The 25,803-nt window shown below is 49.1% G+C and overlaps 1 protein-coding gene across 1 annotated transcript in view; it reads left to right on the top strand.

The window, feature by feature from the left end:
- The window catches only part of LOC143986870 (uncharacterized), a 377,747-nt gene that overhangs the window by 3,364 nt on the left and 348,580 nt on the right, over positions 1–25,803 (top strand). Inside the window, exons 2-6 of the mRNA XM_077485277.1 lie at positions 7,133–7,240; positions 10,169–10,303; positions 10,580–10,801; positions 16,620–16,746; positions 16,906–17,717. Coding sequence (XP_077341403.1) covers positions 7,157–7,240; positions 10,169–10,303; positions 10,580–10,801; positions 16,620–16,746; positions 16,906–17,717 — 1,380 coding nt within the window. The 5' untranslated portion in view covers positions 7,133–7,156. The remainder of the gene's footprint in view (positions 1–7,132; positions 7,241–10,168; positions 10,304–10,579; positions 10,802–16,619; positions 16,747–16,905; positions 17,718–25,803) is intronic.

Here is a 25,803-nt window from a genome sequence, read left to right as displayed (position 1 = left end):
TGGACCTGTCATCAGCTATATATAGGAGGGGCCAGAAATGGCGGTGACATCTTTGACCAAATATGGCAATATCTGGTTAATTTAGATGGAGATAACGGCTCATCTCTAATTCTCACCTTACCAGTCTCTGGTAACATGGAATGGGATTTGGATTCGGGTTCTGCTGAATTTCCAGGATTTAAATCTTAGTTGAATTTGTGGTTTAATAGTTTGATGCTCACCTATAGTGTCCTGCACAGCATTAGACCCTGGACAGCAGACTCACAGCAGTCAATAATGGGGGGAGGTGGATAAACCCATAGGCAGTTGCAGTGCTGGAGTGCATTTTTTTACAGGGTGCAGGGTTTAAGAGTGCATTAGGCAAAGGGTTTAGGAATGCATCACGCATAGGGCGCAGGGTTCAGGAGTGCATTATGCACAGGGCGCAGGGTTCAGGAGTGCATTATGCACAGGGCGCAGGGTTCAGGAGTGCATTATGCACAGGGCGCAGGGTTCAGGAGTGCATTATGCACAGGGCGCAGGGTTCAGGAGTGAATTATGGACATTGTGCTTGTTTCAGGAGGGAATTATGGACAGGGTTCAGGATTGAATTGTGGGCGGGGTTCAGGATTGAATTGTGGGCGGGGTTCAGGATTGAACTGTGGGCGGGGTTCAAGATTGAACTGTGGGCGGTGTTCAGGATTGAACTGTGGGCGGGGTTCAGGATTGAACTGTGGGCGGGGTTCAGGATTGAACTGTGGCCGGGGTTCAGGATTGAACTGTGGCCGGGGTTCAGGATTGAACTGTGGCCGGGGTTCAGGATTGAACTGTGGCCGGGGTTCAGGATTGAACTGTGGCCGGGGTTCAGGAGTGAACTGTGGCCGGGGTTCAGGAGTGAACTGTGGCCGGGGTTCAGGAGTGAACTGTGGCCGGGGTTCAGGAGTGAACTGTGGCCGGGGTTCAGGAGTGAACTGTGGCCGGGGTTCAGGAGTGAACTGTGGCCGGGGTTCAGGAGTGAACTGTGGCCGGGGTTCAGGAGTGAACTGTGGCCGGGGTTCAGGAGTGAACTGTGGCCGGGGTTCAGGAGTGAACTGTGGCCAGGGTGCAGGGTTCAGGAGTGAATTATGGATAGAGTTCAGGAATGAATTATGGACAGGGTTCAGGAGGGAATTGTGGGTAGGGTTCAGGAGGGAATTGTGGGCAGGGTTCAGGAGGGAATTGTGGGCAGGGTTCAGGAGGGAATTGTGGGCAGGGTTCAGGAGGGAATTGTGGGCAGGGTTCAGGAGGGAATTGTGGGCAGGGTTCAGGAGGGAATTGTGGGCAGGGTTCAGGAGGGAATTGTGGGCAGGGTTCAGGAGGGAATTGTGGGCAGGGTTCAGGAGTGAATTGTGGGCAGGGTTCAGGAGGGAATTATGGACAGGGTGCAGGGTTCAGGAGGGAATTATGGACAGAGTTCAGGAATGAATTATGGACAGGGTGCAGGGTTCAGGAGGGAATTGTGGGCAGGGTTCAGGAGGGAATTGTGGGCAGGGTTCAGGAGGGAATTGTGGGCAGGGTTCAGGAATGAATTATTGTTAGGGTGCATGGTTCAGGAGTGAATTATGGACAGGGTGCAGGGTTCAGGAGTGAATTATGGACAGGGTGCAGGGTTCAGGAGTGAATTATGGACAGGGTGCAGGGTTCAGGAGTGAATTATGGACAGGGTGCAGGGTTCAGGAGTGAATTATGGACAGGGTGCAGGGTTCAGGAGTGAATTATGGACAGGGTGCAGGGTTCAGGAGTGAATTATGGACATGGTGCAGGGTTCAGGAGTGAATTATGGACAGGGTTCAGGAGTGAATTATGGACAGGGTGCAGGGTTCAGGAGTGAACTATGGCCAGGGTTCAGGAGTGAACTATGGCCAGGGTTCAGAAGTGAACTGTGGCCAGGGTTCAGGAGTGAACTGTGGCCAGGGTTCAGGAGTGAACTGTGGCCAGGGTTCAGGAGTGAACTGTGGCCAGGGTTCAGGAGTGAACTGTGGCCAGGGTTCAGGAGTGAACTGTGGCCAGGGTTCAGGAGTGAACTGTGGCCAGGGTTCAGGAGTGAACTGTGGCCAGGGTTCAGGAGTGAACTGTGGCCAGGGTTCAGGAGTGAATTATGGACAGGGTGCATGGTTCAGGAATGAATTATGGACAGGGTGCATGGTTCAGGAATGAATTATGGACAGGGTGCATGGTTCAGGAATGAATTATGGACAAGGTGCAGGGTTCAGGAGTGAATTATGGACAGGGTGAAGGGTTCAGGAGTGAATTATGGACAGGGTGAAGGGTTCAGGAGTGAATTATGGACAGGGTGAAGGGTTCAGGAGTGAATTATGGACAGGGTGAAGGGTTCAGGAGTGAATTGTGGGCAGGGTTCAGGAGTGAATTGTGGGCAGGGTTCAGGAGTGAATTGTGGGCAGGGTTCAGGAGTGAATTGTGGGCAGGGTCCAGGTGTAAATTATGGACAGGGTGCAAGGTTCAGGAGTGAATTATGCACAGGTTGCAGGGTTTAAGAATGCATTATGCACAGGTTGCAGGGTTCAGGAGTGCATTATGCACAGAGCGCAGGGTTCAGGAGTTAATTATGGACAGCATGCAGGGTTGATGAGTGAATTATGAGCAGGGTTCAGGAGTGAATTATGGACAGGCTGCAGGGTTGTTTTAGGAGGGGATTATGGACAGTGTTCAGGAATGAATTATGGACACGGTACAGAGTTCAGGATCAGAGTCATGGATCGGATCATTTTTCGGATCAGCAAATAATAATTGAATTTGCAAAAACCTGTGAAAATTCCACCGCCATATAGTCCCCACTGTAATATCCTCAATCTCCCCCACTGTAATATTGGCAGAGCATGGCTGGGTATTGCTGAGCATGGCTGGGTATGGCAGAGTATTGTCAGGGTATGGCAGAGTATTGTCAGGGTATTGCAGAGTAGGTTGTCACAGAGCAGTGCTGTGGGCACTACAGATGCAGCCCACAGCGCTGCTTCCATCCAATCTCTCCCCCTCCACTGTACGGATCAGTACAGAGAGGGGAGAGAGGAACCGGCCTCATAATGACGCCGGTTTGTTTACAAGTGATCGCTCCGTCATTTGTAAACGGCCTGGGTGTAGAAAGATAGCCGCTGCTTCGGAGCTAGGCCGAAGCCGCTGCCTTTCCTAAGGCCGTGACCGCAGAGCGCTCCGCGGATCGCTGCATGTGCCGATCCGAGCAGGGTGACCCATTGAGATCACTGATCGGTGACGATCTGTTGCACCCCTAGTGAATTGTGGGCAGGGTTCAGGTGTAAATTATGGACACGTTGCAGGGTGTAGGAATGCATTATGCACAAGTAGCAGGGTTTAGGAATGCATCACGCACAGGGTGCAGGTTTCAGGAGTGGATTATGCACAGGGTGCAGGGTTTAGTAATGCATCACATGCAGTCTTCAGGAGTGCATTATGCACAGGGTTCAGGTGTGAATTATTCACAGGGTGCAGGGTTGAGGAATGCATCAGGCACAGGGTGCACGGTTTAGTAATGCATCACACACATGGTTCAGGAGTGCATTATGCGCAGGGTTCAGGAGTTCATTATGCACAGGGCGCAGTGTTCAGGACTGAATTATGGACAGGGTGTAGGGTTCAGGACTGAATTATGGACAGGGTGCAGGGTTCAGGACTGAATTATGGACAGGGTTCAGGACTGAATTATGGACAGGGTGCAGGGTTCAGGACTGAATTATGGACAGGGTGCAGGGTTCAGGACTGAATTATGGACAGGGTGCAGGGTTCAGGACTGAATTATGGACAGGGTGCAGGGTTTAGGGCTGAATTATGGACAGGGTGCAGGGTTCAGGACTGAATTATGGACAGCGTGCAGGGTTCAGGACTGAATTATGGACAGCGTGCAGGGTTCAGGAGTAAATTATGAGCAGGGTTCAGGAGTGAGTTATGGATAGGGTGCTTGTTTCAGGAGGGAATTATGAACAGGGTTCAGGAATTAGTTATGGACAGGGTGCAGGGTTCAGGATTGAATTGTGGGCAGGGTTCAGGAATGAATTATGGACAGAGTGCAGGGTTCAGGAGTGAATTATAGACAAGGTGCAGGGTTCAGGAGTGAATTATAGACAAGGTGCAGGGTTCAGGAGTGAATTATAGACAAGGTGCAGGGTTCAGGAGTGAATTATAGACAAGGTGCAGGGTTCAGGAGTGAATTATAAACAAGGTGCAGGGTTCAGGAGTGAATTATAGACAAGGTTCAGGAGTGAATTATAGACAAGGTGCAGGGTTCAGGAGTGAATTATAGACAGGGTGCATGGTTCAGGAGTGAATTATGGACAGGGTGCAAGGTTCAGGAATGAATTATGGACAAGGTGCAGGGTTCAGGAGTGAATTATGGACAGGGTGCATGGTTCAGGAGTGAATTATGGACAGGGTGCAAGGTTCAGGAGTGAATTATGGACAGGGTTCAGGAGTGAATTATGGACAGGGTTCAGGAATGAATTATGGACAGGGTACAGGGTTTAGGAGTGAATTTTGGGCAGGGTTCAGATGTAAATTATGAACAGGGTTTATAAATGCATTATGCACAGGTTGCAGGGTTTAGGAATGCATTATGCACAGGGTGCAGGGTTTATAAATGCATTATGCACAGGTTGCAGGGTTTATAAATGCATTATGCACAGGGTGCAGGGTTTAGGAATGCATTATGCACAGGGTGCAGGGTTTAGGAATGCATTATGCACAGGGTGCAGGGTTTAGGAATGCATTATGCACAGGGTGCAGGGTTCAGAATTATGCACAGGCCAGTTTACAACCAAAAACAACCTTCCTCACATTTTCCCCAAACCACCCAGCACAGATCTATCCTAGCACCCCGCCACTCACACAAATCTAGAGAATACCAGAGAAAGGGGGTGCTACAGAACATCAGCTCCTCCAGTGCACAGCAGGAAAGTGGGGAGTGTAGTCTGGGGGAGGGGCTTCCAGATGAGCTGATGCCATAAGACTAGTGTGGCTGTAAAAACCCCTCCCCCTCCTCTGCTTTCACAGGGATAATGCAGGGCAGGGAAGACTGTGGGAGCCATCGGGGGGAGTTGCACTGTCATTTATAAACACAGAAGTCTGGATTGTATGGTTACAAGTGACTGGTGAGCACAGGACCAGCATCGGGGGAGGGGGAACCTGCTGAGAAAAAAGCCTTGATCATACCTACCTACATCACATTGGGACAGAGGTAAGTACCTTTATAGTGAGAGCAGAGAAGAGGCATTAGAGAAATGTGGGGTGATAGTGTGAAGGAACACCCCAACTGTCCCTGTTCTCTTCCCCCCCTTCCTCTTTGTACCTCTTCTCTGTCCCTCTTCTCTCCCCTTCCCCCCTCTGTCCCTCTTCTCTCCCCTTCCCCCCTCTGTCCCTCTTCTCTCCCCTTCCCCCCTCTGTCCCTCTTCTCTCCCCCTTTCCCCCTCTGTCCCTCTTCTCTCCCCCTTTCCCCCTCTGTCCCTCTTCTCTCCCCCTTTCCCCCTCTGTCCCTCTTCTGTCCCCCTTTCCCCCTCTGTCCCTCTTCTCTCCCCCTTTCCCCCTCTGTCCCTCTTCTCTCCCCCTTTCCCCCTCTGTCCCTCTTCTCTCCCCCTTTCCCCCTCTGTCCCTCTTCTCTCCCCCTTTCCCCCTCTGTCCCTCTTCTCTCCCCCTTCCCCCCTATGTCCCTCTTCTCTCCCCCTTCCCCCCTATGTCCCTCTTCTCTCTCCCCCTTCCCCCCTATGTCCCTCTTCTCTCTCCCCCTTCCCCCCTATGTCCCTCTTCTCTCTCCCCCTTCCCCCCTATGTCCCTCTTCTCTCTCCCCCTTCCCCCCTATGTCCCTCTTCTCTCCCCCTTCCCCCCTATGTCCCTCTTCTCTCCCCCTTCCCCCCTATGTCCCTCTTCTCTCCCCCTTCCCTTCTCTCTCCCCCTCTGTCCCTCTTCTCTCCCCCTCTGTCCCTCTTCTCTCCCCCTCTGTCCCTCTTCTCTCCCCCTCTGTCCCTCTTCTCTCCCCCTTTGTCCCTCTTCTCTCCCCCTCTGTCCCTCTTCTCTCCCCCTCTGTCCCTCTTCTCTCCCCCTCTGTCCCTCTTCTCTCCCCTCCCCCTTTTACTGTTGTACAGACCTGTAGAAAAGTGTCCCATTCTCTCTAGAAAGTGTTCTAGTGACCTCATTCCGCCATCCAACCTCTAAATGATTGTGACAATAAGATCTATAAATCGTTTACATGTCAGACATGGAGGATTCCTTCCATCTGTGTGCCGTGTTACAGAACAGCCCGGAATTCACAGACAGCCTCAGTGCCGGAACATTCTGGAAGGGAAGTTCTCTGGGGAATTGAGTTTTCCTTCTATAAGGTGATTGTCTTGTATACAGCAGGAGTGCCCCTCAAAACTGATTCATTTTGGGTAAAAAAACAAAACAAAACATTTCCCAGGTAGTTTTATCAGCGACACGTTTTCATCCAGCGGGTGTCAGTGTGATCTGATCGGCGGAAGTGACAACACATCTGAGAGCCATAGGAAGGTTCTTATCCCTTCTTATCCCATTACAATCACAGCAGATATTGTGACAGCAATCAGGTCCAATGGTCCCCAAAACTGAGTGAGAACAAACTGGGGGGGCTGTATATATTCTCCAACTATAGCAGAAAGTAAACCAAACATGAAAACATAAATGATATATATAAATTTGAATAATGAAAAATGATGTATTATTGGGGGGATTCCATATATATATATATATATATATATATATATATATAACACTTACATGTTTCCCCCATAAGTCACAGAATACAAATGGGGGAGACAAGAACTAACAATCAATTACACGCAGTTAGTGATGAAGAAAGGATGTGAGGTCTGAGGGCAGAGATGTGAGTACGGGGGGGGGGGGGGGGGGTTGGAGTTCAAAAGAATGTGTAGACCACCATTACTGTCTAAAGAACTCTATGGCACAGTATAAAATGTTATCTCTTCCTACACAAGGCTCCAACACACCAACAATATGGCTGCCGGGAGCTAAACCTTTCATAGTGAGGGGGCGGGGTTATCTATTGCTCCACGTTATTGGCTCTTACAAATCAGCTGGTCAGAGGCTAAGCAGTGCATTCTCCGCTATCCGTCTACAGAGAAACCCGCATATCACCACATCAATGAGGATGGAGGAGGACCGGAGTCACATGACTGAGAAGATACTAAACTTCACCCTGGAGATCATCTACCTGCTGACCGGAGAGGTGAGGAGGATTCTGGGAGGTCACATGACATCACTCTTATCTCTACTAATAAAACACAGACCTGACCGGAGAGGTGAGGAGGATTCTGGGAGGTCACATGACATCACTCTTATCTCTACTAATAAAACGCAGACCTGACCGGAGAGGTGAGGAGGATTCTGGGAGGTCACATGACATCACTCTTATCTCTATTAATAAAACGCAGACCTGATTGGGGAGGTGAGGAGGATTCTGGGAGGAGGTCACATGACATCACTCTTAGCCTTAGCTCTGGAAGATTTACCGCTCTTCATGACCAGGTCTTTTTTTGCGATAAGGCACTGCGTTACTTTAACTGACAATTTCGCAGTCGCGAGATGCTGTACCCAAATAAATTTTCTTTTTTTTTTCCCCCCACATATATTATTATTATTATACAGGATTTATATAGCGCCAGCAGTTTGCGCAGGGCTTAAGAAAATAAAGGCAGACATTACAATTTGGTAGAAGAGGAATCGCAGCTCGCTAGAGCTTACAATCTAGAAGGGAGGGTCAATTGATACAAAAGGTAGTAGCTGTGGAGGGGATGAGCTGATGGAGAAAGTAAAACTGTGTATTAGTTAGAAGCAGGATAACGCTTTTTTAACCCCCGGAAAGATTTTTACCCCCTTCCTGACCAGAGCACTTTTTGCGATTCGGTACTGCGTCGGTTTAACTGACAATTGCATGGTCGTGCGACGTTGCACCCAAACAAAATTGACGTCCTTTTTTCCCCACGAATAGAGCTTTCTTTTGGTGGTATTTGATCACCTCTGCGGTTTTTATTTTTTGCGCTATAAAAAAAGCGACAATTTTGAAAAAAAAAAGCAATATTTTTTACTTTTTACTATAATAAATATAACCCCCAAAAATATATAAAAAAAAAATGTTCCCTCAGTTTAGGCCGATATGTATTCTTCTACATATTTATAGTAAAAAAAAATTGCAATAATCATATATTGATTGGTTTGCGCAAAAGTTTAAATATTTATATATATATATATATATATATAATATTTTTTTTTTTTTATTTATGGCATTTTTATTATTATTTTTTTATTAGTAATGGCGGCAATCTGCGATTTTTATCATGACTGTGTCATTGTCATTATGGCGGATACATCGGACACTTCTGACACTATTTTGGGACCGTTGTCTTTTATACAGCGATCAGTGCTATAAAATTGTGCTGATTACTGTGTAAATGTCACTGGCAGGGAAGGGGTTAAACACTAGGGGGCAAACAAGGGGTTAAGTGTGTCCTAGGCAGTTATTCTAATGGGGGGGTGGGTTTCGACTGACATGACAGCGATCACTGCTCCTGATGACTGACAGGGAGCAGTGATCTCTGTCAGGACACAAGGCAGAACGGGGAAATGCCTTGTTTACATAGGCACTTCCCCGTTGTGCGGCTCCATGACACGGTTACCTGGAGACCGGCGGACATCGAGTCCCACAGGCATGGACCACGCTGTAAGCGGCATGCACCCACTAGCCCCACCAATTAAAGGGGATGTACAGGTACGCCCACTTGCCCACCGCTGCCATTGTGACGACGTATATCGGTGTGCGCCGGTTGGCAAGTGGTTAAAGAGAAGGGTTTTCAGGGACCGTCTAAAGATGGATAGATTAGGGGACAGTCGGAAAGATTGTGGTATGGACTTCCAGAGGATGGGAGAAGCTATGGAGAAACCCTAGAGGGCGAGCATGGGAGGAGGTGGCAAGGGAGCTAGAGATCAGGAGGTCTTGGGAGGACCGAAGAGAGCGGCTTGGTTGGTATTTTGGGACTAGCTTAGTGATGTAGCTGAGTTGTGGACGGCTTTGTAAATTATTGTTAGTACTTTGAAAATCGTTGGGTGGGTGGAAACCAGTGGAGGGATTGGCATAGAGAGGGGTGGAGGACACAGAACGGTTGGTAAGGTGGATGAGTCTTGCAGCAGCATTCATATGGACTGAAGGGGGGATAGTCGATGTAAAGGTAATCCAATGAGGAGGGAGTTGCCGTAGTCGAGGTGAGAGATAACCAGGGAGTGAATCTGAAGGTTGGTGGTGTCATTGGTTAAAAAGAGGCGTATTCTAGAGATGTTGCGGAGGCTAAGGAGGCATGATTTGGACAGGGATTGGGTGTGGGCCTCAAAGGACAGTTAATAGTCCAGGGTTACCCCTGGCACCCCGGCATGTGGGGACGGACTGATAGTTGTGCCATTGATCTTGACAGAGAAGTCAGGGGAAGGGGCATGAAATATTAGGAGCTCAGTTTTAGATGGATTCAGTTTGAAGAAGTGGTGTGACATCCAGGCTGATATGTCTGTTAGTAAATCAGTGATGTATGAGGAGACTGATGGGGTGAGCTGAGGGGTAGAGAGATATATTTGGGTGTCATGGGCATATAATCGGACAATAATTTACACTTTTCTGGGGACCAGTGACACTAATACAGTGATCAGTGCTAAAAATATACACTGTCGCTGTACCAATGACACTGGATGGGATTGGGTTAGATGTGTGGCCAACCTGTGTTACTGTGTGAAGTGTTTTTACTAAGCAATGTGCTTTTCAGGAAGAAAAAAAACAGTACATTGCTGCTGTCAGAAGAGAGTTTTGTTTGTTTACATACACAGGCCTCTCTTCGGTAGTTACTGGAGCCTATCGTCATGTGCCGGCCGACCAATCGGCGTCCAGCAGCCATTGATTGGTTGGTGCTGCAGCCAATCGCAGCATGGGGCGGCGGGGGCACTCTCTACCCCAGCACATGGATCACATACCAGGTTCCGATGCAGAGCGTCCACCCTTCTGCAGTATATAGGCGGTGGGTGGTTGTAAAGCGGTCAATAAAGCACAGACCTGACCGGAGAGGTGAGGAGGATTCCGGGATTCTAACATTACATTCCTATTGGTTCTCCAATACAGAGATTTCCTCTTGTGAAGTCAGGTGATCATATGACCATCACAGTGCCTCCATGTGACTCCCTAAAACCTGAGAGACACAACATGGAGAAGATTCTAGAAGTCACCAAGAAGATGATGGAGCTGCTGACAGGAGAGGTGAGCGGTGCTGGGAATTCTGGGACATTATCCAGTAACAGACAAGGGATGTGTCTGGATGGTGACTGTATCATTGTGTGTGTGTGTGTGTGTGTGTGTGTATGAGAACCCACCAGAGAGATGTTCCCGTCCTCTGTATTCCCGGGATTCCACACAGGAAGGTCACACCATCCCCCACCATCATCAGGTAGATGAGAAACAATCACTGATAGTATCATTAGAATCTGTACATTATCTGCATTGTTACCATTGATGTCATTTTTATTCTATATTCAGAGTGGAAACCTCGAGGATGATAATGTTGTTGTGAAAGAGGAGTTTACATTGGAGGATGAGGAGTATGGTGTAATGAAGGAGCTTTTTGATGGACACAAGGATCTCTATAAGGACATCATGATGGAACCATCTAACAGCAGGAACCCACCAGAGAGATGTCCCCGTCCTCTGTATTCCCGGGATTCTACAGAGGAAGGTCACACCATCTCTCACCATCATCAGGTAGGTGGAGTTGAGGGGTCGGGAACATAAAATGGTTGAACACTCTGATGTGTGGAGACGATGTGTGGACAAGATTGTATTATGTGATCTCGCATCATAAATACTTTTCTTGATCATACATCACGGGACACAGGAGCTCATTACATAGTGGGTTATATAGGCACCTCTGGTGATTGGACACTGGTTAACCCCAATTAAGGAGAATTCCTCCCCTATATAACCCCTCCCATATGGGAGGCACCTCAGTTTTTTCTTCAGTGTCTATGGTGGTTGGTCACGTAAAACATGTGCTATGAAGAAAGCTCTGTGCAGGTCCCTGCGGGTGCCTAAGGGCTACAACAAACCGGATCCATATCTCGGGCCGATATTTGACTCCCAAGATGGTATGGTACCTGGGCCTTGTCATCCTAAGAAATGAGGGTTGGCCTGTAAGTCCCCTCCTATTGGAAGGCTGGGCTCTGGGAAAACCAGACTTGGTGTACTGTTTACACAGATGGCACGAAAGTTTCTGGCAGAGTCTTTTACAAGGTCCAGGTTGGAGGTTCTTCTGAGAAAGAACCCCAGATAAACCTGAAGGTTGGCAAACTGTGCCCGCCGTGATGAGTGAAGGCTGGAATCTCTGTTTCAGCAATTCCTGCGGCGAGGACAGGTAAGGGAAGTTAATCCTATATATAATTATATTATGGATTTCTTCATTTTGAGTAGTAGTATGTCTTACCTGGTTTCCACCACTAGAGGGAGTAAGAGCAGCCTGATGCATACTTACATGCCTTTCAGTACACACGCTCAGTGAAGCCTGGTTCTCCAGAGGTCTCACGTCTCCACTGCAGTCCCTGCCACAACAAGGTAATTCCCCCCCGGATTCCGGCGGTCCTCATGCATGCGCGCTCCCAGACTAATGGAGGAGGGGGGGGTGTGGTTGTAAGCCGTGCACGTTGGTGTGCACGGCGCTGTACTGCGCAGGCGCCAGACGGCAGTTTTAAAAGCCCAGAGTGTCAGGGGGCTGTAAGTGTGAGACACAGGAGCTGTGGGCAGTAAGTATCCGTGGGGATTGGATCCAGGCAAACCTAGACACCTACTCAGCATCAGGTTGTGCAGTTTAAGCATATATATTTATTGTGAGACTTTAAGCACAACAGTGATTGCACTTTGTACTAGTACCTCTGCTTGTAGCTTAGGACTATGTCTCCTCGTAAGAGGGTCTCAGGGGGAGGTAACAAGAGCACTGGTAAATCACCGCCTAGGTCCAGGGGTTCTAAAAATGCCTGTAAATTACCATCCCCCCCTGCAAAACTGGAGCCAGCCTCTCAGGACGAGTCAGTGCCCCTGTCAGGATTTGCAGCCTCTCCTAATGTCGCAGCCCCGGTATACGTCACTGAGGACTCCCTTAGGGCTACATTGGAGGGTTTTGAAGGGAGAATCATGAATTTTATTTCTGCTTCCCTGAAAGATAGCAGGAAAAGGGGTAGATCCCCTCCCTCTGCTGAGATTCCTCTTTCAGATGATTCTTCTGACAATAAGGAGAGATCCCTATCTTGGGACAGGGATCATGAGCAGTCGGATGAATCAGAGGAAGAGGAGAGAATCCCCTCCTCCCAGGCGCTCAGAAAACAGGTGCAGTATTATACTGAATTGGTGCGTACCACATTCAGAATGCCTGCTGCTGAAGTCGCTACATCCTCTGTCTCTTTTCCCTGGGAGTCAGGAAAGCCCCACAGACTGCTTTTTCCTTTCCAATTCATCCCTTAATGGATAAATTGATGTATGAGGATTGGGGACATCCCGATAAACTGTTTACTCCTCCTAAAAGGTTTTCTATGCATTATCATCTGGAGGAAAGTTTCACCAAGAATTGGGGGGTCCCATCTGTCGATGCGGCTGTTTCTTGTGTGAATAAAAACCTGACTTGTCCCTTGGATAATGCTCAGGTATTTAAAGATCCAACTGATAAAAAGCTGGAAACCTTATTGAAAGCCTCCTTTTCCATGACTTGCGCTGTAGTGCAACCTACAGTCGCAGCCGTGGGGTTGTGTCAGTTCCTCAAGGAACAGGTTAAGCAGATGCTTGGCCTCCTTCCCAGTGAGGAAGTGGAGAATTATGCAGAAATACCTCAAATTCTGTGTTCCATGATTGATGCGATTTTGGATTCTGTCCAACAAGCATCTCGTTTGTCTCTCCTGTTGGTACACATGCGAAGGGCCCTATGGCTAAAGAATTGGGAAGCTGAGCTATCATGCAAGAAGCATTTGATTGGGTTCCTGTTTAAAGGGGAACATCTGTTTGGAGAAGAATTAGACAAATTCGTCCAAAAAATTTCAGGGGGTAAATCTACTCTCCTTCCAGTCAAAAAGAGCAAACGTCCATCATTTAGGCGTTCTCTCTCTCCCGGAGCATCAAGCTCTAAGCAGTGGCGACGGCCTTCTCAACCCTCCTCTACAGGAAAGGCTCAGAGCCGGGCCCAAGGGCAGAAAAAGACTTGGGGGCGGAAGCCTGCCAAGCAGAGCCCAAAAGCTTCCTTGTGAAGGGGCGCCCCCACTCGGCCGAGTGGGGGGAAGGGTTCGGCAGTTTGCGGAAGCCTGGCGGGAAGAGATCCGGGACAAGTGGGTGATCTCTTCAGTATCTCTGGGCTACAAGCTAGAGTTTCAGGAGATTCCACCTTCTCGCTTTCTAAGGTCAAGGATCCCCAGGGATCCAGTAAAGCAAAAACCGCTATTTCTGGCCTTAGATCACTTACTATCCCAGGGGGTGATAGTAGAAGTGGACCCAAAAGAACAGGGTTCAGGGTTTTACTCGAATCTCTTCACTGTTCCGAAGCCAAATGGAAGTGTCAGACCTATCCCACTGTGGTCTCCTCCCTGCAAGGGGGAGAGTTTATGGCATCAATAGACATCAAGGATGCATATCTCCATGTGCCAATTTTTCCCGCACACCAAAAGTATCTAAGGTTCGCGGTAGAGCGGCGCCATTTTCAATTTGTGGCCTTGCCGTTCAGGGCTCGCTATGGCCCCTCGAGTCTTCACAAAGATTCTGGACCCTCTCTTGGCAAACCTAAGAGCTCAGGGTATAGCCCTCATGGCTTATCTAGACGACTTGCTTCTCATAGAGAAAACAGTAGCGTTCCTGAACCACAGTGTTTCCAGAACACTAGAATGCCTAGGTTGGATTATAAACCTAGAAAAGTCGTCCCTACAGCCTGTTACCAGGTTGGAATACCTGGGTATGTTTATCGACACCGCTCAGGGAAGGTGTTTCTTCCAATGCCAAAAGCCTTGGCCATCGGGGATCTGGTGCGCCTAATTCTGGGCAGGAGATCTTCCCCCATTCGGTTATGCATGAGACTGTTAGGGAAAATGGTCGCCTCCTTCGAGGCCGTTCCATTTGCCCAGTTCCACTCAAGGCCTCTGCAAAGATGCATCCTTGCGGCTTGGAACAGGAAGCCCCAATCCTTGGATCTTCCTATGCGTCTATCCCCAGGGAAACGCAAGAGTCTCGTCTGGTGGTTACAAATTGAGAATTTGCTGAAAGGCAAAACCTTTCTTCCTCTCCCATGGAAGGTTATTACGACAGATGCCAGCCTGACAGGCTGGGGAGCAGTGTTAGAGGAGACGTGCTCGCAGGGCAAATGGTCTGCGATCGAGAAGCTATTGCCCATAAATGTCTTGGAGATCCGGGCAGTTTATATGGCTCTCATAAAGTGGTCTTACAGACTACGGGGTCTCCCTGTTCGGGTTCAGTCCGACAATGCCACAGCAGTGGCCTATATCAATCACCAGGGCGGTACCAGGAGTCTAGTTGCGCAAAAGGAGGTGAATCGCATACTTGTCTGGGCAGAAAGGCATGTTCCATGCCTTTCTACAGTCTTCATTCCAGGAGTGGAAAATTGGCAGGCGGATTTTCTGAGCCGCCAGCAGTTGTGCCCAGGAGAATGGGCTCTGCACCCCGACGTGTTTTGGAACATATGTTGCAGGTGGGGTACTCCAGACGTGGATCTGTTTGCATCCAGGTTCAACAGAAAACTGGACAAATTTGTGTCAAGAACAAGAGATACACTTGCTCAGGGGTCAGATGCTCTGACAGTTCCCTGGGATCAGTACAATCTGATTTATGCCTTCCCCCCGTGCCCGCTTCTGTCGCGGTTCCTCGGAAGAGTCAAGATGGAGAGAAAATCGGTTCTTTTGGTAGCCCCGGCTTGGCCCAGGCGACCGTGGTACACAGAGATCATGAAGTTGGCAGTAGGCAGGCCATGGGTCCTCCCACTCCGGCCAGATCTGCTCTCACAGGGTCCAATTTACCATCCTGCTTTACACAGTCTGAATTTGACGGTTTGGCTGCTGAGACCCACATTCTGAGAGACCGTGGGCTTTCGGGGCCAGTCCTTTCTACTCTGGTTAATGCCAGAAAGCCGGCCTCCAGGCTTATTTATAACAAAATCTGGAAGGCATATGTTTCCTGGTGTGAACTCAGGGAATGACATCCTAGAAAGTATGTCATTAGCAGGATCTTGGCCTTTCTCCAGTCAGGCCTAGAAATGAATTTGGCCGTAAGCACTATCAAAGTGCAGATTTCGGCCTTGTCAGTGTTTTTTCAGAAGCCACTTGCATCGCATTCCTTGGTGCGGGCTTTCATCCAGGGGGCTATGCGGATAAGACCGCCAGTCAAACCTCTGGTATGCCCATGGGATCTGAATTTGGTTCTCTCAGCTTTGCAGGGGCAACCTTTTGAACCTTTGCATCTGGCTTCACTAGTTCTTTTGACCAAAAAATTGGTTTTCTTGGTAGCCATATCCACGGCTAGAAGAGTGTCAGAACTAGCAGCTCTCTCCAGCAAAGAGCCGTATCTAATTGTTCTTAAGGACCAGGTGGTCATGCGCCCCAACAGGTCCTTTCTACCTAAGGTGGTTTCGGGATTCCATTTGAATCAAGATGTAATCCTACCATCCTTTTTTCCGGACCCACAGTCCGCAGAAGAAGAATCTTTGCACACTTTGGATGTGGTTAGGGCAATCGGTATCTATCCTCAAGCAACGGCTCAGATAAGGAAAACTGATTGCTTATTTATTTTGCCGGAAGGCCCCAGGAAGGGCCAGGCGGCATCAAAATCTCTCTCTCAAGGTGGATTAGACAGATTATTTCTCAGGCCTATAATGTTAGAGGGAAAATCCCTCCTTTTCAAGTGAAAGCGCACTCTACTAGGGCTGTAAGTGCTTCTTGGGCAGTGCATCACCAGGCCTCCCTGGCTCAGATCTGTAAGGCTGCAACTTGGTCATCAGTCCACACATTCACCAGATTCTATCAGGTGGATGTCAGAGGGCAAGAGGATATCGTCTTTGGGCGCAGTGTACTGCAGGCTGCAGTTTTAGGTCCTCTGGCCCATGGCGGTCTATAATTATGATCTGTGTCTCCCTCCCCTCAATCTGAGCATTGCTCTGGGACATCCCACTATGTAATGAAGCTCCTGTGTCCCGTGATGTATGATCAAGAAAATAGGATTTTTATATACAGCTTACCTGTAAAATCCTTTTCTTGAGAGTACATCATGGGACACAGAGCTCCCGCCCCTCTTGGGTTTTACGTGGTTTCTTATTGCTTTGCTACAAAACTGAGGTGCCTCCCATATGGGAGGGGTTATATAGGGGAGGAATTCTCCTTAATTGGGGGTTAACCAGTGTCCAATCACCAGAGGTGCCTATATAACCCACTATGTAATGAGCTCCTGTGTCCCGTGATGTACTCTCAAGAAAAGGATTTTACAGGTAAGCTGTATATAAAAATCCTATTTTAATTTACACATGTTATTTTCTGCCATTCTGTTGGTTTAGGGTGAAGATCTGATTATCATAAAAGTTGAGGGTGAAGTAGAAGAGATGTATGATGAGCAGTCTATGGAGGAGGATGGAATGACGAGGACATTTATAGAGGAGGACACTCCTACAGAGATCAGCACAGGTCAGCCATAATATATTCTTCTCTTATCTCTGCTAGCTATTTGTTATCAGAGATCACATGACTTGTGTGATTGTGAGAAGAGGATGCATCTCCCAGTCCCCATTGATTGTAGGGAATGACCTCCCCATGTTCATTGATCATGTTTTCATATTTTTCCAGGAAACGCCATGAAGAAACTCTCAAAGGATCGTCGCAGTTCATCTCCAGGTATTAAAGTGGAAGATGAGGACATCACACAAGATTGTGTCGGAGAAAAGACAAGGAGCTTGGTTATAGATGGTGGGCTTCACAATGTGGATAGGCCATCGAATACCTCTGACTCTGAGAAGATTTATACTGTGAGGGTTGGTGCCGGAATTCAGGGGCAGGAGAAATTTTTCTGTCCTGTTTATGGGGAAAGTTTTATCTCCGAATTAGGCCCAAATGTACATCAGAGATCTCAGGGGGGGAAACCATATTCCTGTTCTGAGTGCAGGAAATCTTTTTCAGACAGATCCAATCTTAACAGACATCAGAAGTCTCACACAGGTGAGAAGCCGTATCCCTGTCCAGAGTGCGGGAAATGTTTTGCATGGAGATCAGACCTCGTTAGACATCAAAGGTCTCACGGAGAGGAAAAGCCATATTCATGTCCTGAGTGTGGGAAATGTTATATACAGAAATCAGATTTTGTTATACATCAGAGATCTCACACAGGTGAGAAGCCGTACTCCTGCCCTGAATGCGGGAAATGTTTTACACAGAAATCAGACTTTGTTAGACATCAGAGATCTCACACAGGTTGGAAGCCATATTCCTGTCCTGAGTGCGGGAAATGTTTTTTACAGAAATCAAACCTTGTTAGACATCAAATATCTCACACAGGTGGGAAGCCGTATTCTTGTTCTGAGTGTGGGAAATTTTTTTCACGGAAATCACACCTGGTTAGACATCAAAAATCTCACACAGGTGGGAACCTGCATTTATCTAATTAAAGGAAATGTTTTTTTTATTTCCTGCCCTGAGTGTGGGAAATGTTTTTCATAAGAATCAGACCTTTTTAGACATCAGGCATCTCAGGTGGGAACACATCAAACATCTCACACGGGAGAGAAGCCATATTTCTTTCCCGAGTGTGGGAAATGTTTTTCAGAGAAGTCGGACCTTAATATACACCAGGGGTCTGGGATGAAGACGTCCTTAACTCTGTAAATCTGAGGTGCAAAGATTTGGTGAAGTGTCATGGACCTCTAAAGGGTTCTCTTGAATTACAGTTGATTTTGATATATTTTAACTAGCTAAGTGCTCATTTTTACTGCTGTGGGGTGTCCTTGGTTATGTGTTTTTCATGGAATATTAGCCTGCCCTTTGCTGTCTTCCCCATATGATATGAGTCTAGTTTTTCCCTTCAGGATGGGAAGGAATTTTCTTTTTTATATTTTAGTGTATTATTTTTTTCTCTTTTATTCACCGACTGACGCAGCTCCTCTCTTTAGACCATTGGGTTGTTACGCCACCTTTAGGAGAGGACTAGGCATAACATGTTATATAAAACTCAGAACTTTCTAGTTCTGCCCAAGGGGTGGTCCCGTAGGTAACAACCCCCTCGGCCTGCCTTGCAGCTTCAGTTTTTTTTTTTGCCTAGTGAAGAGGAAGGACCTAGAAACCCTGTGGGCCCATCGGTCCATGCATTTTTTTATGCAGAAGCTTGGCTTTTTGCGCAAGATGAATGATCCTGTGATCAGCTATCTACAGCCGGCTGGGTGACAGGCTGGATACCCTTGTCCTTTTAGTCTCCTCAGCCTGGCCAGCGAGCGCGTGCAGACCAGAGCTCCGCGCGGGGTCGGCCACGACATGCCTCAGCTCCAGAGGTGGTCGGTGAGCGTTAATGCTCCGGGGCACACATGACCGGGCTACTGATGTCTGTGTCAGTTTGTCGGGCCACCAGCCACCCCATACTGATCGGAGAGTGGGTCTGTGATGGAATGTCTCCCAGCTCTGCAGGACTGGTAAGTACAGCTCTCCCTGCTTTGGTGGGGCTGGGCATTCCCTGGGAGGTCAATTCGGGGGTCCCTCACCTCCCTCTCTTCTCTCCCTGTCTTCCCTCCCCCCCTCCCTGTGGGGGATGCTGCATGGGCTGCTAAGCGGTGTGTGTGTGCCATAGACAGGGGCTCTCACCTGGGGGGGACTGCTCTGGCTGGCTGTGTCCTGGATGTGTGTGGATCTCTCCCTGGAGGTGTCTGGAGGCTGTTCCTGTTGATTGCTGTAGCGCTGTTCACCACCATTTCTCTGCCTGTCTTGTTTCACTGTCCCTCATGGTATACAGTGTTCGGCGGCCATCTTTGGTGGGGCAAGGAGCAGCATGCTTCCCTGTAGTTCGGCGGCCATTTCCCTGTGATTATGTCCTTTATACTGAACACTTGGCCGCCATTTTCTTGAAGCCTGAACACGTTTGTGATCAGTTTCAGCGCCATTTGCAGCAGCTCTGGACAGCGCAGTGTGATCTCTTATGCACCTGGGAGCTGACACAGGCACTACTAGCTGGACAGCGCAGAACCAGTCAGGGTGTTGAGTCCTGCAAGAAAGAGCCCCTCAGCCAGCAGCAGTTAGGAGGGTGGGACTATGACTGTCCTAAGTCCCCATCAGGTGGCAGACAGGGTAGGGTCAGCATGGCTTCAGAAACTAGTGTTTCTTCCCCCGTAATCCAGGCAATTGCAACCGGTTCGCCTGCAGACTGTGCAGTGCCTCTGGACGCTTTGTCGGCGGTCCTCAATTTGTTCATTGCTAAGATGGAGGCGGTGCGTGGGAGCAAAGGTGGTAAAAAAACAGCCCCTGCCCCCCCTTCCTCCGGGGAGAGCTCTGACGCAGACTTGGGCCCTGCTGCTCTGTCATTTCAGATGAAGCTGACCAGGACCGACCGGACAGTGAGGATGAGTTCCCGTCCGGTCCGTGTGAGACAAAGTGCTTGTTGGAGCACTTATCACAGCTGTGCGTGATACCCTGATGATTCAGGAGCCAACGGATCCCTCTGCTGATGTAACGGTCCCTTTTGGGTCCCGTAAGCCAGCCTGTTCACCTAAGGTGTTCCCGTATCTGACTTATTTTGTCAAGTTTATTTACAAGGAATGGGGTCGACCGCAACGGACCCTTTTCGGTCCCCAAATACATGGTGGTGGTGCGTTACCCCTTTGAGGAGAGCCTTCTCAAAAAATGGTCGGCTACTCCGGTCATGGACCCCCCCCAGTATCCAGGTTAAACAAAGTAACCATGATCCCGGTAGAGGGGACTCCTGCATTTAAGGACCCCACGGACAGGAAGGTCTAGGAAGTGGCTCGTTCCTTGTTTACGGTTGTAGGGTCAACCATGCGACCAGTACTGGCATCCGTACTTGTGTCGCAGACACTAACCGAGTGGGCAAAACTGGGAGAACAACAGGCTTCTCCTGTCTGCGTGGAGCTAGCAGACCAACTAGTGCAAGGCCTGAAGTACATTAGTGACGTAGCCCTGGATACCCTTCCTCTGTTATCCAGGACTTTAGTGTCAGCAGTAGTGCTGAGGCACCTAATTTGGTTAAAATGCTGGTCTGCTGACCAGGCATCCAAAAAAACCCTGACGGATCTTCCCTTCCTTGGCAACAGGCTCTTTGGAGCCTCTTTGGATGACATTATTAAAAATGGCACAGGTGGTATGAGTACACTATTCCCACAGGCCAGGAAGGCTAAGGAGCCACGCTGTAGGCAAGGACCCTCTTTCTCCGCTTACAAACAGCTTATTCATCCACCCGGGGCTTCGACCAAGCACCCCCAGCCTGACTGGACGACCTCTGAAGGACCAAAGCATCCCTGGAACCTCAAGCCTGCGAGCAAACGTGCTACCGATTTCCTCAGGCTACAAGATAGAGTTCCTCTCTTGGCCACAAAACAGATTCTTCCCCTCCAGCATACCCGTACTCCTGGCTCGCTGGGAGGCCCTTTTGGGGGTGGTAAGGGACCTGCTGAGTCAAGGGGTTCTACTCAAACCTGTTTGTAGTCCCCAAAAAGGAAGGGGTACGTCCAATCTTGGACCTGAAAGCCCTCAATTACTTTGTGAAAGTACAGAGGTTTACAATGGAATCCGTTCACTCAGTAGTCACTGCACTCCATCAAGGGGACTCCCTGGCTTCCTTAGACATCCAGGATGTGTACCTGCACATACCCATATGCCTCCGGCATCAGAAGTTTCTGCGATTTGCAGTCGGGGAAGCCAACTACCAGTTTGTGGCTCTCCCTTTTGGTTTGGCATCAGCCCCCCGAGTCTTTACCAAGGGATTGGCTCCTGTTTTGGCATTGCTGTGGCAATGCAGGATCACGATTGTGGGATACCTACACGATCTCCTTCTGAGAGAATCTTCCACCTCAGAGTTAGAAGAGGATGTGGCGATCACCATGCAGACCCTGCAGGATTTTGGGTGGCTGTTGAACCTAAAAAAGTCGGTGGTAGCGTTTGGAGTACCTAGGCTTACTGCTAGACTCCATGGAAGCGAGAGTTTTTCTCCCTTCAGACAAGCTGCAGACTCTCAGAGCTGCGGTGAAATTGTTGATGAACCGCAGGTGGTCGTCGCTACGCTTCTGAATGCGAGTCCTAGGACTCATGGTGGCCTCCTTCGAGGCAGTACCGTATGCCCAGTTTCACACCAGAGTCCTGCAGAAGGAGATTTTGACAAAATGGGACAAATCTCCGTTGTCCCTGGATCAGCAGATTCAGGTGAGCCAGTTAGTCATGGATTCCCTGATTTGGTGGCTGAGGTCCCCGCCACTTCGGTCCAGCAAGTCCTTCCTACCTCTGAAGTGGACAGGTGATCACAACGGAGGCCAGCCTATCTGGCTGGGGTGGAGTAATGGGAGTTCAGTCGACCCAGGGCCTCTTATCGGTGGAGGTATCCAAGTTACCGATCAATCTGCTCGAACTGAGAGCGATCAGGCTATGTCTATCCACATGGTTGATAAGACTTCAAGAGAGTCCAATCAGGATCCAGTCAGACAATGCCACGGCAGTGGCATACGTCAATCACCAAGGAGGAATAAGAATCTAGGGCCGCCGCACGGGAGGTCGATCACCTCCTTCAGTGGGCAGAGCGACATGTACCGGCCCTGTCGGCCATTTACATCCCGGGAGTGGGGAACTGGCAGATGGACTATCTAAGTGGCCAGTTGCTGGACCCAGGAGAATGGGCGTTGAATCTGGAGGTGTTCAGGCTATTGTGCCTGCGATGGGGCACACCAGACGTGGATCTTTTGGTCTCCTGTCTCAATCGGAAGGTGCCGAGATTCATGTCCAGGACAAGAGATCTGTGGGCAGACGCGTCAGACGCGCTGGTGGCTCCGTGGGATCAATACCAGCTGATCTATGCCTTTCCTCCGCTGAAACTGTTACCACGTCTTCTCCGCAGAGTGGAGGCCGAGGGGATCCCAGTAATACTGATTGCCCTAGATTGGCCCCAGCATCCCTGGTACGCAGACCTAGTGCGCCTGCTGGCAGGACACCCCTTGGTGACTGCCGTTACGAGAGGATCTTCTGTCTCAAGGTCCGATTCTCCATCCTGCTTTACCATCCCTGGTTTTAACGGCATGGCTATTGAGAGCCAGGTGTTGAGGATCCGGGGTCTTTCGGACTCGGTGATCCCAACTATGCTGAGAGCACGAAAATCTTCTTCTCGGAAGATATATCATCGTACTTGGAAGGTCTACATCTCCATGTGTGAGGAGAAAGGATGGCGTCCGCGCTCCTTTTCTATATCCAGGATCCTGCTGTTTCTACAGCAAGGAGTAGACCAGAAATTGGCTTTAAGCACCATTAAAGGACAAATATCAGCCTTGGCTGTCTTTTTTCAGCGACCCTTAGTGTCTCACTCTCTAGTGAGCACTTTTGTTCAAGGGGTCCGACATGTAGTTCCTCAGGTGCGTCCACCGCTACCCCCGTGAGATCTGAACCTGGTGTTATCGGCGCTTCAGAAACTGCCATTTGAAAATATCAGAGAGGTTCCCCTGTTGACTCTTTCCCAGAAAATGGTCTTTCTAGTGGCCATTACATCGGCCAGGAGGGTTTAGGAACTGGCGGCCTTGTCTTGCAAGTCGCCCTATCTGGTTATCCACAGGGATAAGGTGGGGTTGCGTCCGCAACCTTCTTTTCTGCCGAAGGTGGTTTTTGGCGTTCCACATCAATGATGACATTGTGTTACCATCTCTGTGTCCTAAGCCGACACAGCCTAAGGAAGTGGCCCTTTATGCTCTGAACGTGGTTCGGGCTCTGAGGGTGTATTTGTCTGCCACGACTCGATTTCGAAAGTCAGACTTCCTGTATGTTTTGGTGGCTGGTCCGAAAAAAGGCATGGCAGTCTCGTCGGCCACCATTTCCAGGTGGATTAGACAGATTGTAGTACAGGCCTATGCCTTGAAGGAGCCTGTGCCCCCCTTTCCGGTCACGGTCCACTCCACAAGGGCAATTAGAACATCTTGGGCCTTCCAACATCAAGCATCTGTCGCTCAAGTGTGTAAAACGGCGACCTGGTCGTCTGTTCACACCTTTACAAAATTCTACAAGGTAGATGTCAGTGCATAGGCTGATGCCTGTTTTGGCGGCAACGTTTTGCAGGCGGCTGTATAGTTGCAATTGCACTTACATTTTTTTCCTGTTTTTTTCGGGGTAAAAACGCAGTACTTTTAGGTAAATGCACTGTTGCATTTATTACCGCAGTTCTGGTTCGGTTTGAGGGTAGTGCTTCTCTGTTGAGGAACACCCTGTTTTTTTGTGGGGAAAAAAGTTTTGTTATTCCCACACACTGTCGTCGTTTTGTGGGTAAAGTTTATACTAGTTCCCACATGCCATGGTGGATGAAGTTTTTTTATGCTGTTTTTCCCACCCCTCATTTTGGCACTGCTTGGGGACATCCCAATGGTCTAAAGACAGGAGCTGTGTCAGTTGGTGAATATAAGAGAAAAATAGGATTTTTTTTCTACTCCGTAAAATCCTTTTCTTTGTAATTCACCGACCGATGCAGCACCCGTCCCTCCTATTTTTACCTAAGGTACTGCCCCTTGGGCGGAACTAGAAGTTCTGAGTTTACATGTTAACATGTTATGCCTAGTCCTCTCCTAAAGGTGGCGTAACAACCCAATGGTCTAAAGAGAGGAGCTGTGTCGGTCAGTGAATTACAGAGAAAAGGATTTTATGGTGAGTACAAAAAAATCCTATTTTTTTTTTTTCCATCCATTACCCTCCACCCTTCCGTGATTGATTTATTTATGTATTTTATATGTCGATGTTACTGTATTTTGTATATTTTGTAGGTCATGTACTTTTTTCCATATCTTTCTGAAATGAGGGCACATGGATCCTGTGTAATTAGGATATGGATCTCGTTTTTAACCATGTCAAGGTTTTTTTTTTTATTGTATGAAAACATTTATTTGTATTTTTATGTCTTGTGTTAAGTGACACTTATTACATTCCCCTCCACTCCAATCTCATGTTTTGGAAGCTTGTATGTTTTTTTGTTGTATTTCTATAAATATATATATAGCTGGGGTATGGTGGTGTTTGTGTTCATGCGCACAGTCCTCATGCTCATGTGTGTATATATAGATAGTTTGCCACCCAGCTGCCTCTCTCCCTGTGCAGTGCCTGTGTTGCTAGGTTCCTTTGCCTGGCACAGTATTTGCCTTAAAATGGCCTCTCTGGCACATATTTTATCTGCCCTCTGTGCTCCTACTTTTTTTATGTACTAATTTTACATTGCCCTCTGGTAGTCAGATTCCCTGCCCCTCCCCATTTCTGGGTGATGAAGCTTAAGCGCGGTATGCTCAGGTAGGGCAATGTGACACACCTTGGGCATTCCAGCCACAGGGGTATGGCGCATGCTCAGCAACCTGCACATGTACCTGCACAAATACAGATCCTTGCAGGCAACGCTGGGTGGCTGTCACATGTGTAATAAATATATTTTGTAAACGTATGCACTGAAAACCAGGTAGCGGCCTTACAAGTCTGAACCCAGATACCTGATGGCAAAAAGCCCAGGAGGTTCCTACACCACTGGTAGAAAGAGTTCTCTCCCTAACGGGAGGAGCTTTATGTTTCAGACAGGAGCGTGCCTAGAGTATTTGGCACCCGGGGCAGATCCTCTATCTGGCATCCCCCCATCTTGCACCCCCTCTTCAGTGATCATGCCTGTACACATTCGGCCCCTTCGTCACACCTCTACACCCTCAGTTCCCCTCACACCCATAAATGCACTCAGTCCCATCCCCCCCCCCACACCTCTACGCACTCAGACCCCCAACACCCTCAGCTGCCCCCCCTCCACACACACATTCAGCTGCCCCCCTCCACACACACACATTCAGCTGCCCCCCCCTTCCACACACACACACACACACACACATTCAGCTGCCCCTCACACACAGCTGTACACACTCAGCTGCCCCCTCAGTACACGCCTATACACACTCTGCTGCCCCCCATACACACACATGTACACACTCGGCTGCCCCCTCCCCACACCCATACACATTCAGCTGCCCCTCCCTCACACACACTCCTGTAAACACTCAGCTGCCCCCACCACACACACAATTGTACACACTCTGCTGCCCTCCCACACACACACACACCTGTACACACTCTGCTGCCCCCCCCACACACACACACACACCGCTGTCCCCTCCACACACCTGTACACACTCCGCTGTCCCCTCCACACACCTGTACACACTCCGCTGTCCCCTCCACACACTTGTACACACTCCGCTGTCCCCTCCACACACCTGTACACACTCCGCTGTCCCCTCCACACACCTGTAACACACTCCGCTGTCCCCTCCACACACCTGTAACACACTCCGCTGTCCCCTCCACACACCTGTAACACACTCCGCTGTCCCCTCCACACACCTGTAACACACTCCGCTGTCCCCTCCACACACCTGTAACACACTCCGCTGTCCCCTCCACACACCTGTAACACACTCCGCTGTCCCCTCCACACACCTGTAACACACTCCGCTGTCCCCTCCACACACCTGTAACACACTCCGCTGTCCC

Source organism: Lithobates pipiens, unplaced genomic scaffold, assembly GCF_037356315.1.
Source record: "Lithobates pipiens isolate NorthernLeopardFrog02 unplaced genomic scaffold, aLitPip1_a1.2 Scaffold_18, whole genome shotgun sequence".
Lineage (NCBI taxonomy): Eukaryota > Metazoa > Chordata > Amphibia > Anura > Ranidae > Lithobates > Lithobates pipiens.
Note: the sequence above shows the minus strand (reverse complement) of the source record. Positions and strands in the feature narration are given on the sequence as shown.